The sequence below is a fragment of the Hibiscus syriacus genome, unplaced genomic scaffold (genome assembly GCF_006381635.1).
Source record: "Hibiscus syriacus cultivar Baekdansim isolate YM2019G1 unplaced genomic scaffold, ASM638163v2 tig00003715_pilon, whole genome shotgun sequence".
Classification (NCBI taxonomy): domain Eukaryota; kingdom Viridiplantae; phylum Streptophyta; class Magnoliopsida; order Malvales; family Malvaceae; genus Hibiscus; species Hibiscus syriacus.
This window is the reverse complement of record NW_024061980.1, coordinates 2,032,911-2,047,660: the sequence shown is the minus strand read 5'-3', so window position 1 is coordinate 2,047,660 and position 14,750 is coordinate 2,032,911. Positions and strand designations below refer to the sequence as shown.

Sequence of the window (14,750 nt, the reverse complement as noted above, 5' to 3'; positions counted from 1 at the left end):
ACCATAGATCCTTAATTAAAATTTGAAGATAGATAAAATCCTAAATTTTTAATCTAAAAGCCCTATTGGCAAAAAAAAAAAAAAAAGTGGTAATCATTCCTCTCTTCCTTATCTGATAAGGATTTGTTTTTCAAAATAAAAAAAAATATTTTTATAAAGACGTTAAATGTTTTTGTACGTTTTTATAATATGTTTCAATTTAATTTTCCCATAAAAAAGTATCTTATTAATTGAAATAATAAGTTATCTTCAAATATATTTTTTATTCATAGAAACAATACATTTATAACATATTAGTTATATTAATTAATTAATAACACGGAATAGTCTCTGTTTATTTTTAACTAATCGACACCATACTCATATTAAAATTAAAATTTTAAAAAGAGTAATATTATATTTTATAACTAAAATCATTTGATGGTTTAAATTAAAAATAATAATTTAAAAAATTATTATTTAGCATTGTTTTAATCATAAAATGTATCTATAGACAACAAGTAATTGATAAGTTTTATTAAACGTACATATTCATCTTAATTTATTTTTAGAAACGATCTTATTTTATTTTAATATTTTTTATAAACGATATTATTTTTGATATTTAAATATTCAGATTATGATAAAATTTAGAATTATATAAATAAAAATTGCAACTTTAAGATAATTAAATAAAATTTAAATATTTTAAAACTTTTTAAATGATTGCAAAACTTTTTAAATTAAACAAATATTTAGTCATCAAAGAAAGGATTGAATAATCACTAAAGATAATTTAACCTAGTTTAATCCCGAGGCCAGCAGTTTATTGTTACTGTCGTTAGTTATGGACTAAAGAGTAGGGAGAAGATAAGAATAAAAGGCCCAAAAGTAAAAAAAAAAGATGATAAGTTCAACACATCATGTCACGATCATCTGACGGAATGCGTATTCAACGACATTATCCCTTATCCTATACATCCATATCTAAACTAAGACAGATTCGTCGGTGAATTACAAAATTAATTAATTAAATTAAAAGATTATTCATAAATAATATATTTTAAAAAAAATAGGTTGTCAACACTTTAACCAGTGCTTTTTAATATAGAACTATATATTATCCTAAGTAATCATATCCATTTGTTTTCGCTTTAAGTTTTATTTTCATCCAAGTTATTATTTTTAGTGATTTAGGAAAAGAAATTAGGTGACTTTTTTCAACAAAAAATCTCCTTGATCTGATCCGTCGGTCATTTTTAACGTTAAATATAAGAGGGTGCACGAGACAGAAATAGGAATGGTTTTATTTTATCCAAATAGTGAAGACAAATTAAAGAGAGAGAGAGAGAGAGGGAGAGAACAAGGTTTTGATCAGAACTACCGTGTCCCGGCAATTGCAGACTTGCATTTGAACACGTTCCTAGTGTCAATCTCCGTAAATAAACCCAAAGCCAGTGTTCTTTTAATCCCTGTCTTCATTCAACTACCAGAACAAGTTTTTCTCTTCCTTTATTCTCTTTTTAATCTAATCTCGTCCTCTCTTTGGATATCTTTGACAATTTACATATTAAAAAGTTGAAGATATGGGGAATGCAAACGGAAGAGAAGACGGGGCCAACGGCGGTGTCGACGATCTATCCGGAAGATCCAATGGCGGCGACCCCGTAGGTCGAGGAGCCGCTGCAGTGGGAGTTCGCGTGCCATCGTCTGATTCAATGGTGAATACGCCGCCGCAGAGTCCTCGCCGGTCTCAGTCTCCTCTTTTGTTCGCTCCTCAGGTTGGCGTCTTCAATTTTTAATGATCGTTTCAGGACTTTGAACTTATTGTATTTTTCAGTATTTTAAATTAGTCAAATATCTGAAAGTAAAATAAAGATATTTGAATTAGGAAGATCTGAGCTTTCGTTGTAAATGGGAAACAACTAACTGAAGAACAAATTAAAAGTTGTGAATAGTTCCGCTTTCATTGAATGAGACATGGTAGATGGCGTTTGAGCGTGTATTTTGGTTAATATTTGGGCAATTCTGCAAAATTTGGTCAATGAGGGTGTTGATATTTTTTTAAAAGCAGTTTAAGCTTGTTGTTTTTTGAGAAATTGTTAAAAGCTTGAGAAGAAAAGTGACTTGTACTTAAAAATGGAACTAAAAGCTATTACTTATGTAGGATCCTTTTAGCATAACATGATTTGATTTAGTTCAGTTCATTGCTTTTTAAAAAAAATGTTTGAGAAAGTTTGTGTTTGCAAATGTTGTAACCCTTTAGAGAGGTTACTAATTCTTTATGATCATCGTTTGAGCTGATGATTGGTTTGAACTAATCTAAACACTTATATGGCAAATGGTGAGGAGGAGGAATAGTGAATGATAAGACTAACCGATGCTGATACCCTAAAGTATTAAACTTTTGGACAGAATCTTCTTTGTTGTTGGAATATCCAATCTCATTTCCGTTTACATTGGTTTTTGCCCATGAGAATTGTTTCCCTTTTACGTGTGGAGCTTTAGTCGCTTAAATATTTTAGGGGTGATTGTCTGCACTGCTTGCAAGTTCTGATTGTGTAAATTGTTATTTCAATAAGTTTCTTTTAATTTGTTAGTCTTATGTCCCAGTCAGATGGTCATTTCTATTTCTTAAATGTTATTCGGGCTCTTGGCCATATTTTATTGACGCTTATTCATCAGCTTATGCCGTGGTCTGTTGTTTGGATTGCCAAGTGAGGCGAGGGAGAAGTATGCTGATGGTTCACCTATAATTAGAGAGTTTTGTCCGAGTAGTGGCCTTTCAACTGATAGGTTGGTGTGCATTTTCAGGTTCCTGTAGCTCCCTTACCAAGAGCTGATGGTCATTCCTTTTTCAACCAAACTTGGCAGCATGAGTTTCTTGTGGTTCCCGACAGTCCATCCGAGAAAGGAATCCCTGTCATTATTACATGGAATTATGGTGGTAACGATGTGTCCGTGGAAGGTTCTTGGGACAATTGGAGATCAAGGTAGGTCTATAGTCACATTTTCATGCATGAGAAATCTGTTGTTCCTCTTTTCATCCAAAACCCAACCATTGACATCATATAATAGAGTCTATTGTTATTCTTCTGCAGGAAGACACTGCAGAAGGCAGGTAAGGACCACTCTATTCTTTTGGTCCTTCCATCTGGCATATACCATTATAAGTTCATTGTTGATGGTGAATGGAGATATACACCTGATCTGCCTTTTGTATCTGATGATATGGGCAATGTTTGTAATCTTCTTGATGTTCATGTATGTAACATATCTCCTTATATGCTCTCTTGCTCACTTTCGAATCTTTTACGTTTATTTTACTTCTTTTAATGGTGCTTCTTGGGCTGCTTTCCATGGATGATTGGCATTCAAAACTGTGCATTTACAAATTTAACATATGTTGTTGCTTAAAAACTAAAAAGAGTGGTTTAAGGTATATTGTTTTAGGCACACGAGTAGGAATAGCTAAGATGTATGTTACTTAGGTTCTTGTCTAAAACAATCAATAATAGTTTTATTACTTCCCCCGCGTTCTATGGCCTTAACTAAGATCTCAATAATTAATTTTTATTGCTTTTGTATTTTTAATGACTTCTCACTGTTCCTCGTAGGATTATGTACCTGAAAATCTAGATAGTGTAACTGAGTTTGAGGCTCCAGCATCTCCAAATTCCAGTTATGGTCAGGCACTTCCAACCGAAGAAGATTTCGCGAAGGAGCCTGCTGTAGTTCCATCCCAGCTACATGTAACCGTCCTCGGTTCAGATAACCAAGATGGAGCATCATCCTCGAAGCCTCAACATGTTGTACTTAACCACCTTTTCATAGAGAAAGGATGGGCATCACAGTCTGTGGTTGCCCTTGGATTGACCCATAGGTTCGAGTCCAAATACGTGACTGTTGTACTCTACAAGCCACTTAAAAGGTAATATGTACTTCCCCATGCCTGACTGTAAAGAAACCATAGTAACTTTCACATTTGTTGGTGAAGAAAGTACCTTGTTTTATAGACTTTGCTTCTACACTTTTTAACGTGAACAACATTAACGTTGTTTGTAAATTGTGCCATTTTATTAGCGCTTGAAAGTTAAGCAACTGCTATCCTAATTTTGCTTCGTCTGGCTCTTCTAAAGCTTTAATAAACCAGAAAGAATAGAACGTAAGTCTATCTTGATTGTATTTTATGGTAATTCGTGGCTTTCTTGGATTAGTAAGCCTTCGGGCTCCTTTGGATTGGCTACAATAATTCTTGGTTGATTTTTCTGGAAAACTTGGAAAGTTTAAGCCCATGATCCAACTTTTCAATAATTCTTGATTGACCCTTCTGCAAGCCTTGGAAAATTTTGAGAAATTGAGTTTTTTTTCAGATATGAATATAGAATTGGGCTGTATATATAATATATAAAACATACGGGCAAAATAGCTGAGATAATGTGAGATTTTTTAATTCTCAATATAATTCAACCTAGAGATTATTTTTTCATCTAGGGTGAATTGCACAATATTAATTTAAAGACACTTGGTGTTCCACACATCTTCAGGCAAATGAAGAAGATTTTACGATTGAATGACGTCTTCAAGTAAATGAAGAAGACTCTAAGAATGCACGACGTCTTTACACTAATAAGAAAATCCTATTTTAATAAATAATATGATATATGCTTTATATGAATAAATTATTTTTCTCATAACCTATATGGGCCACAACTTATATGGGCGAGGAAGCCAAAACATAAGTATACAATATGACAATATATTTAATTTTTGAATTTAAAAATGTAAAAATATTTGTTTGTTATATTTATGCCTGAATATTATTAGTTAAGTAAAATATGTGTTCTTTTAATTTTTAAGTTAAAATTATTTTATATTAAGAAAATAATTATCTTCTCTAATGTTTTATCTTTTCTAAATATTATATTTTAAAAGTCAGTTAATGAAAGAGGTTTTTAAAATATCTAGTAAATTAGTATGCATATTTTTAAAAATAAAATAAAATTTAAAAGAATTAATGATAATTTAACCTGATTTTAGAAAACCATAGCTCCTAGCGATCCCTAGGTAATTCAGTCCTGCCCCTTGCAAAGGGAAGTGAATAATTGGGTTAACATTGTCACATCACATTGAGGAGATATAGTGGACAGACTCCAAGAGTTGAATGGACGATGGATTTGGTGTAATACAGTATTGGCAGAGACTCAGCATCTTATTGCCTTTACCTTTGTCCAGCACTTTTTTTTTATTTCTCCACACTGCTAATTGCTTTTGTTTCATTATTTTTACCAAAAATCCCCTCCCTCCCTCCGTGGGGCTTAGCTTTATGTCATTTTGGTGAACCCACTCGCTTTGTTAGGTTTGTGTTAACTTAGGAATCAATCATGCAGCTAAACCATAACATCATGAATTTAATTCATATGGAAAAATATAAGAGGGATGGTGATGTCACTTTCATGTTTTCATCGTCACCCTGCAATACTCATAATACTATCCAGCAGTGTTTTGAAAATCGGATCGGACCAATCGGTTCAATAGGAAATCGTTATCTAGTCCGGTTCAATCCACACCGGTTGAAACGTTACTAGTGAACCGGTCAGAACCGTTCGAACCGGACCGGCTGAAAATCGAAAAAAACTGAAAAAATCGTCAATTTTGTTTTTGTTTTTTAAATTAAACCAAACGACGTCATTTGTTAAACAAGCCAAGTCGAACTCGAGTATTGCTGAGCTCGACTCGAACTTGAAAACTTTAAAAGTAAGCTCAACTCGACTCAAACTCACGAGCTAAAAATTATCAAGTTCAACTCAAACTCGAAATATAATATTGAAACTTGAACTCAAAAAGACTTGAACTCAAAAAATATTTAGAAGCTCGAATGAAGCCTAAAATTCAAGCTTGATTGAAGTGAAAGAATAGTTCACTCAATGCTCACCAAAAGGTTCCATGATTTTGAATACCAAATTACCTCTATTATTTATAGAAGTTAGTTGTGATGCTCTTCTATGTTTCTTAGTCATGTGAGATTGTTTTGTTCTCATATTTTTACTCTTTAGACTTTTGGGATGCTCTTCTATGTTTCTTAGCCATGTGAGATTGTTTTTTTTTTAAATTAAACCAAACAAATATCATTTTGTTATGATTTTTTTAGCCCTAAATTTATTTTTTAATTATAGTTATATAATTATATTTATTATTTAATGTGTTTTACATTAAATATTATGTTGTAGTTAATTTGAATCATTTTGTTTCACTTGGTTTTATGGTTTTTAACTTATATATGTTATGACTTGTTTTGAATATGACTTGTGATATAAAAATTATTTTTTATTAAATATTTTTGATATTTTTATTTAGTTTTTTAAATAATTATGACGTCGTCTGGTTCTTTTGACCGATCAAACCGATTTAATCGATTGAACCAATAAACTGATTGTATGATCGGTTCGCTAACCGGTCTAATTCTGAAAACCATGTTATCAAAGAATAAATAATTGCAAAACCGTAGCTAGTGGATGTGGCGTTTCCTCCTCCTCCTGTCAAACAGTCCATTAAAAGCCTTAGAAAGGTAATGTCAACTTCACCCTTTGTAGGGCCCCTTCCCTTCATTCCTGCCCTTTGGATTCTCATGGCCTTAGTTGCAGCTTCAATAATTTAACCCCTTCCCTCATTCTTGTCTCAACCAGTCTTTCCACTCACCACGTTTGGCTGAGGGCTACGAGGGTACTCTGCTAATGGTATAATTGCATTTTTAATCCCTATCAACCCCTTAACTGAGTGAGGAAACAATAGTATATCACAATAAATTAATAATTAAATTTAAGGTATTTAAACACACATTTTCTGTGTATCATTCTCTTTATATTTCCTCTTTTAAATTTAGTCGGATCTGATGTTACTGTCTATATGCAAAGATTTTTTCACAGGATTTTATTTACAGAGATTACTTCCCATTAAAGACGCGCGTATGATATTAATGACTACATATAAATATTGTTCAACTATGTATTTATGTATTTATTTATACATGCATTGCATTTTTATCTATATTTTTGATTTTTTGACTGCCGGAGGTCTTCCACGGAAGCTACTCTTAACCTGACGTTAGGGGCAGCTTACTACCCTACCTCCCCTTACCCCATTGCATATGAGAATTGTGTTTTGCTGTTGTTGTAACACACACATTTTCAGTTTTGGTCCGAAACTCTAGCTCCCCAAAACGGAGTTGTTGATAAAATCTATAATGTATTTAGTTAAACATCAAAATCAGTTATGCGAAGCGCAGCAAAGGCAGAAATTGTGGTCAAAATTGAATAATTAATTTTTGGAAGGGTCAGAGTATGATTTTAGTATTATGCTAAAATAATTTTTTTATAGTTTTTGAAAGGATTAAAATGAAACTATACCATTTAGGGTGCGTTTGGTTCATAGAATATAAGATTACCAGGAAATAGAATTACTGTGAATATTGTATTTTGTATTTGGTTGGCTTAGCAGAAATGTAAGATTATCGTGTTTGGTTAAAGGAATAAAAGATTATTAGAATGTATATTTGACCAAATTGTCCTTATTATATATTTGTTTTTTTAACAAGTTGGAAAATATTTAAATATTTTCTTTAAAAAATTTAAATTTATAAAATTTATATAATTTTTTTTACAAAATTGAAAAATATAAAAAGATTTAATGAAAGGGTAAAATTTTATTTTAATCCCTAAACTTCATATAAAATTTTAATTATAGACTTTTTTGTAAATCTAAAATAGTTTAAGGATAAATTTGTAATTTAACATTCGTAGAATTTTTATTATTTAATGAAAGAAAAATGATATTTAAAAAAAATTAAGGGTATTTTAGTCCAAAACGCCGAAAATCCAACAATACAAATGGAGATAATGACATTCTCGGTAATATACCTCAAAAAATCTACTATTAGTAATCTTACATTACCGGAAATGAGATTCTCGGACTAACTAAACGGGAGAATGTGGGATTTCACCATCCAAACACCCCTTAAATTTTCGAATTAGTGTATAATCTGCCTTTAGCAAATCTGTCAAATTGCCATTTCTGACATGTTTTTATTTTTAGCGTTAAACCTTACGTGGATTGATCAATGTATGATTAGATTAGGTTAAGGTTAAAGATGAAGGGATGAGTTGAAACGATAGTGACACACCATTTTTAAAATAAAGCAGACATCTTTCTTTCTTCTTTTGAACAATATAAAAAGGCCCAAAACAAGAGTGTCTGGTGTTCACTCTTATTTCGATGCTTCGCTCTTTCTAAAAGAAAAAGAAAGTTAAAGACGACGAATCGTGGCTAAAACTTAAGAACCGAGGACTCAACTTCAACCCACTTTCGAGTTATAATTTATTTTTTAAAAAAGTTCATAGTGAAATTTATTTGGTGGAAAGTAGATTAAGATTAAGATTATAATGAGATGAAAGTTTAAAATTTATTGGAAATATTAGTTTATTTGATAATGAATGTGTAAATATTTTTACAGACATTATATTTAAATTCGAAATTTCTAGACATAACAACAATCTTTTAATTACGAAATCACTTTGTTCGTGTTGGTTACTATTATTTTTAGATTATCATTGGAATAAAATTATAACCGAAGGACTAAAATTTGATATATAAAAGTTTTGCTTAAGAAAAGAAAAATTGTATTGAGGGGTGCATGAAACCAATAAGCTAGCAATTTGCATTAATAATAAACCTTCCAAGTTTCCAATGAATGGACAGTATTAAGAAGGCAACATGTTTCTATTTCCAGATAGATGTATGGAATATGAGAATTTCCATGTATAGGTCAAAATTGAAAATTCTCACGCAAAAGGAAAAATAAGTTGATGCTCAAGGAGAGATTCGAGATATAAAAACACCTGTAAAACACAAGAACAATACGCAACTTTACTAAGGCACACTGATCTTCAGCTGCTTTTAACAGAAGAAAAATGTGGAGCAATGGATACAAGCAGTCTTGTAGATGTATAAAAAAGGTCTCTTTTGATTGAGCCAATAATTGGGAAAATTTTTGGTTTTTGTGTTTTGGTCCATAAGCACATTGGATGCAAGAAATTAGACAAGTTGATGGAGTGAAAAGTGTGTTAATTTGTGGCATTTGTTGATGTTGTTGTGGTGGGGAAAGAGAGAGAGTAAGCAATCCGTTGTTTAGCTAGCCCACAATCTTTTTGTTTTGCTGCCTTAAATGGGAAACGTTCTTCTCAACTTCTTCCTCCTGACTTTACTTCTTAGTTTCACACACTTTTAAAGATAAACCCACAAGCCTACATCTACTTCCTTTCTTATCAGTTATCGCCCCTTTCATTTGTTTGTATCCTTTTAAAAGTTGTGCAAAGAAATTTGTTTAAAAGACTGTTTAATTTGGGCTATTGGTTTTTTGTGGGATTTTCTTTTTTATGGTGAGAAAAATGGGGAATCAGGAGAAACTTGTGACTGAGGAACCTGGTTTTGGTGGTGGTCCAACTTTTCCAGTTCAACAGGTATCTTTTTCCAGCTTCTTTGTTTCAAAGTTTTCATTTCTATTTTCTTTTTTTGGATCGAGTAGGAATGCTGTTGCGGAGAATTGAAGAGAATTTTCATAGTTTTTTAATGCTACCAAATGATTGTTTTTGATTTTTGGATTCTCTTCTTTTTGAACAAATGATTGTTTAGCCATCCTTTTTGTGCTCTGCATGGCTTCTGACAACTTTTGATTTAGTTTTTTTTTAATGTTTTGGGTGATGTTTTGGCTCTTTCTCCATACCAGCTGAGCTCTGGTTAATCTTATACAGTCTAATTTTATAACAAAGTAATCTCAGTACCTGCTGCATGTGGTACTGCTATGAATGATTGTGTCCCATAACTTTGTTAGCTTTAGACTGGCCAACTGAGCTGTGTTATGATCTTCTAATGTTTAAGAGGAATACTTGTACTGCTGAATTTGAAATTGCACAACTAATCTGAGAAAAGAAGTTAAACATGAGCCGAATAACTCCGCCATGCCTTCTTCTGGTATGAAAGTAGTTTCTCTTGGGACATTAGCCCCTTAGATCATAGCTGGATGAAGGTTTGTATAGAGATTTTAGGTTCATTTACCCAGAAAATATGAACTATTTTTGATGAATTCTACGTTTTACTTCTGTGAGTCCAAGAATCTATACCACAGAGCTTTTCCATGTGACAATTGCAAAGTATTTGTAACATTTCTTGTATTGGAACACTTTGAAGAAGAAAGCCGGTTGGCTTGTCTTAGTTACAAACTGCCAAGGGCAGTGTATCTTTGTATGTTTTTCTTGCATGATGATAAATTGTTATTGGTTGCTTTTCAGGTTGAAGATTCAACAAGAATAGCTGAAGATACAGCTCGTTCTCGTCATTGGAGGCGAAACAATCTCTCTCTAGAGATACCCTCAAGAACTATCCAAGACTCCTCTCAAGAGTCTGTCGTAGTAAAGATGCCCCCAACACCTAGTCCGACTCCCAGGAAAGTGAACTTTCTGTTGACACCGACTCCATCTGATTCAAGAACAAGTAGCTCACCAGGTCCCTCCTCATCTAGAGCCAAATCATCCTTGAAAAATCTCTTACCAAAACTAAGCTTCAAGCAGAGAAATGCTAATTTAGATATTGAAAAGGCTGCAGCCATTGCTCTAGCATCTTCTTCTACTTTACAAAGAGAGAAGCCCTCCATCTCAAGGACATTGTCAATTTCAAAGATATTTACTCCTAGGATAAAAAGGACGTCATCGTTGCCTGTAACTCGTATTACTAATTCGAACCTGGAGCCTACGAGCAGTGGAAGCCTGAGTGGCTCTGTAAATTCTAATGTGAGTTTTGTGATATTTACTCTCTACGAGAAAACGAACATCATCATGCCTAGTTGGGCGTGCAGTTCTCACTTTAATGCAAAGTCGTAGTATCTAATTGCTAGTCATTGCATAATGTATTATTTACATAATCTATTGACCTGACCAAGTGATGGGCTTAATGTTAAATGAAGGGCATCTGAAACTGTGTTAATGTGAAGTGGAACTTGTCTATAAATATTTTGTGTTTCTCCTTTCAAAAGTTAGGCAGTTACGAGCATACTGGTTGATGTTATTAGTTCCTTTGCAGAAAAAAGGAAGTGTGTTGCAGATATCTCGCTCGTTTTCTGTTCCTGTAGATGACAGAGAAGAAAAATTAAGGAAAATGGATTCATTTTTTCGAGTGATCCCCTCAACACCACGAGTGAAGGAAGGAGAAATTAGTTCAAATGCTTCTATGGAGCCTGATGCTGGTATTCCATTGTCTTTATCTTTATTTTCATATTTTCATTCTCTTGAAAGTCGTTATAAGGCATACTGTAAGTTTTGAAGTAGTTGCTCTATTTTAATCCATACAGGTTTGTTAACATCTGTAAGTTTGTTGTCGAGAAATGTAAACTCCTTTTTCCCTCAAGTCCTTTCGGTTTCAAAGATGCCAATGGCATCGGAAATGGAATCTTAAACCGTTGGATAAACCCTTTATGATTTGACTAATAACTCATATCTATCAACACATTTAGCAAGAAAATAAAACATTTAAAGATTCTCAACCTTGAACTTCTGTCAGTAATCGTTTTCTGAGATAATTACAATGTACTTTTGGGATCTATTAACTATCATCACAAGCCAAGGTCTTATTGAAAACTTATTATTCAGATAACAGTGATCCTGATGGTGAGGACATACCTGAAGAAGATGCTGTTTGTAGGATTTGTCTGGTTGAATTATGCGAAGGAGGTGAAACACTGAAGATGGAATGCAGCTGCAAAGGCGAGCTCGCTTTGGCGCACAAAGACTGTGTCGTGAAATGGTTCAGCATCAAAGGCAACAAGACCTGTGATGTGTGCAAGCAAGAGGTTCAGAACCTACCTGTCACACTTTTACGATTCCAAAGTATTCATGGTGGAATAAGTAGAGGTCTTCAGGCTGACGCTCCTGGGTATAGGTAATAGGCCGTTATTAATGGATGGAATTATATACCTATGATTGCTAAGCTTCTAGGATACCGATAAAAATATGATTGCTGAACTTATTAGCTTGATGTTTGCAGGGTTTGGCAGGAGGTCCCTGTTCTTGTTATTGTCAGCATGCTTGCATATTTTTGTTTTCTTGAGCAGCTTCTGGTAGGATAAGCTGTTTCTTTTTTTGGATAGTCTTCGTTTTATTACTTTATATCCTTCACATATATTTATATTTGTTTACCTACAGGTTGGAAAAATGGGAACTGGAGCAATTGCTATATCTCTTCCATTTTCATGTATGCTAGGCCTCCTTTCATCCATGACTTCATCAACAATGGGTAAGCTCGGAAACATCCTTCGGTTATACAATTCATCATGTTTTATCTGTTCATTTTTCCTTTGGGCGGGATGCATCTGTCTAGGTCCATCCAACGTAGGAACATGGCCAGCAGCAATTGTTTTAGATTTTATATTCAGAAGCACCATTTCGGTTTCACCATTTTCTGTTTCAGGTTAGAAGCCGAACTGCACTCTAGTTTCATGCATACACATGCTTGCATATATATAGCAGGCACTTGCAATTGATAAGGAGAAACCATAGTTGATTAGGCTGCAAAATGCTGTCACACTGACTACAGTTACTACTGTGAAATTTTACGGGAAATTCCTGCAAATTATTCTCAATATTTCCCGACTTAAACTTGTTGATCATTCGTATTCAGTGCAGCGGAGATTTGTCTGGGTTTACGCATCGGTTCAGTTTTCTTTGGTGGTTATCTTTGCTCATATATTTTATAATTTGGTATGTGATTGTCTACATATTTTAGCACCGATTTTCTTGGATTTGAAACAACTTGACTGTAAGATTGTAAATGGTTGAGCCAGAATTTTTCAGTCCTAGATAATATATACAAATATGTTATGATAATTCCATAGTTAAATTCAATGTTCATCCTTGTATACAAACCCCGGTTATGAACATTCTGAAAGTAAATTATGTTTGAAAGAACAGAGTTGACTCATATCCATTCATCTACAATGTTTGTTACCTGCAGGTGAAAGTACAAACGATTCTATCAGTTCTGCTGTCAACATTTACGGGATTCGGTATTGTGATGAGCGGGACTTCTATCATTGTCGAGATCCGTCGATGGAGAATAAGATGGCAGGCTTGGTCGCAACAGCAAAATAGTCCGCAAACGATGACTCAACCGCAGGTTCAATCCCAATCCCCTGAAGGTGTTAATGCACCTCAGACTCAACGGGGTCCTACTGTAAATCAGCAAAATGCAGAAGCTTCCACGGGGAGCTGAATTGGTTGATTACTCGAAAACCCGACGGTGGAGGTTCTAGCACTATATTAAGTTATTTATACGATCGTTGCTTCTGTAATGTAAATCAAATAGGCTCTCTCATACATGAAAGAGATCGGTTCAGAGACCGGAAACGAACATGCTCCGCGAATTTATGTTTTGATCTCCCAGTAGACTTTCATGAATTAGGTTATAGTGTGCTTTGCCAAACGGAGTACACGTGTGCGTGTGCAATTTTACATTGTTTTTTTTAATGCAGTTTCTTCTTTTCTAATTTCTATGGCTGCTGCCTGCTTAATTAAGCCCAACTGAACAAACAAACAAGGTTGTTTTCGTAAATTTTATATTGAATGGTTAAAAAATATATCTTTATGTTATTTGTTTTATAAAATGTGTTATTAATTGAAAAAAAGTATTGCATTAGTATTTTTTAACAATGACAACTTGAATTCATTAATAGAAACAAAGGAATCAAAATCACAAGCACATAAAAAAATGGGAACTATAATCACAAAAAAATCATACAAAAAATAAAATATTAAATCCGAAAATACGAAGAAAAATGAAACATTTGATAATTGTCGCAACCGTCTTTCGGTTGGGTCCCGGAATTGAGTTTCGACTTAGGAAAATGTGGATTGGAGTCGCCACCGACCACTTTAAAACGAATTTAGGTGGGTCGGACACCATTTTACCTGATCTGTGTTGTACCAGAAACGTGTCGAGTTCGGGAGTCGGTTACGGTCAAGGAAGGATTAGCACCCTTGAACCGCCTTTTCGGTACCACATAATTTTCAGTTGTCTTAAATTAAGAAAATTGTAATTTTAAATAAAAAGGTAAAATTTGATCCTGATTACTTACCTTAGATTGATTTGAAAATATCCTTAAAAAATCGAGAAATATGTTAGATAAACAAGGTAAAGAAAACAAATAAGATAAAGAGAATAAAATAAAAGGGAAAAAATAAAATAAATAAATAAGATAAGGAAAAAATAGTAAAGTAATAATTATATATAGTAATATTTGAAAAAAGGAATATATATATATATATATATATACATCAAAGTATTAATAAAATAAATAAGCTATATATATATATACAACAAATATTTAAAAATAGAAAAGCTACTCTCTCACTTCACCGAAAATGGGGGGCTTTAGTCAGAAATAAGACAAAAAGAAAAAAGTGGAAGAGATTTTAGTTAGAAATAAAACAAAAAAATGAGCCCTCTAAGTTAGTAGTATATAATATAATGTTTAATAATAATAATGATAAAGACACAAGATTTTAAAAAAAATAATATAATAATTAATAAAAAACGAAAATAATAAAAAATAATATATATATATATATATATATAAAGTTATAAGATATATTACGTAAAAAAAGAAATAATCAAATAAAAATAATTAAGAATATATATATATTAATAATATGTATATAAATAAACTATTA

General features: G+C 32.8%; 2 protein-coding genes across 4 annotated transcripts; both read left to right on the top strand.

Moving 5' to 3' along the window:
• Positions 1 to 1,299: 1,299 nt before the first annotated feature.
• LOC120180702 (SNF1-related protein kinase regulatory subunit beta-1-like) lies at positions 1,300 to 4,295 on the top strand. Of its 2 annotated transcripts, XM_039185994.1 has the most exons (5): positions 1,300 to 1,760; positions 2,794 to 2,972; positions 3,081 to 3,243; positions 3,597 to 3,910; positions 4,254 to 4,295. In XM_039185994.1, exons 1-5 carry the CDS (start codon positions 1,566 to 1,568, stop codon positions 4,267 to 4,269), a joined length of 867 nt encoding a protein of 288 aa, XP_039041925.1. In that variant the 5' UTR covers positions 1,300 to 1,565; the 3' UTR covers positions 4,270 to 4,295. The 2 variants fall into 2 exon arrangements, with proteins under 2 accessions (XP_039041925.1, XP_039041932.1); XM_039186001.1 differs by lacking the exon at positions 4,254 to 4,295 and having other exon boundaries at positions 1,301 to 1,760; positions 3,597 to 3,914.
• Positions 4,296 to 9,218: 4,923 nt separating this feature from the next.
• LOC120180690 lies at positions 9,219 to 13,432 on the top strand. Of its 2 annotated transcripts, none has more exons than XM_039185987.1 (8): positions 9,219 to 9,494; positions 10,323 to 10,820; positions 11,110 to 11,272; positions 11,676 to 11,958; positions 12,070 to 12,142; positions 12,228 to 12,318; positions 12,703 to 12,782; positions 13,036 to 13,432. In XM_039185987.1, the coding sequence occupies exons 1-8, from the start codon at positions 9,411 to 9,413 to the stop codon at positions 13,291 to 13,293; spliced, it is 1,530 nt and encodes a 509-aa protein (XP_039041918.1). In that variant the 5' UTR covers positions 9,219 to 9,410; the 3' UTR covers positions 13,294 to 13,432. The 2 variants fall into 2 exon arrangements, with proteins under 2 accessions (XP_039041918.1, XP_039041909.1); XM_039185978.1 differs by having other exon boundaries at positions 9,221 to 9,494; positions 11,676 to 11,964.
• Positions 13,433 to 14,750: the final 1,318 nt, after the last annotated feature.

Excerpts from the sequence above, each read along its gene's own strand:
- LOC120180702 (XM_039185994.1), top strand. The coding sequence starts at position 1,566 with ATGGGGAATGCAAACGGAAGAGAAGACGGGGCCAACGGCGGTGTCGAC. Across the intron at positions 1,761-2,793 it reads CTCTTTTGTTCGCTCCTCAG|GTTCCTGTAGCTCCCTTACC; the intron begins GTTGGCGTCTTC and ends GTGCATTTTCAG. Across the intron at positions 2,973-3,080 it reads TGGGACAATTGGAGATCAAG|GAAGACACTGCAGAAGGCAG; the intron begins GTAGGTCTATAG and ends ATTCTTCTGCAG.
- LOC120180690 (XM_039185978.1), top strand. The coding sequence starts at position 9,411 with ATGGTGAGAAAAATGGGGAATCAGGAGAAACTTGTGACTGAGGAACCT. Across the intron at positions 11,273-11,675 it reads TTCTATGGAGCCTGATGCTG|ATAACAGTGATCCTGATGGT; the intron begins GTATTCCATTGT and ends CTTATTATTCAG. Across the intron at positions 12,143-12,227 it reads GTTTTCTTGAGCAGCTTCTG|GTTGGAAAAATGGGAACTGG; the intron begins GTAGGATAAGCT and ends GTTTACCTACAG.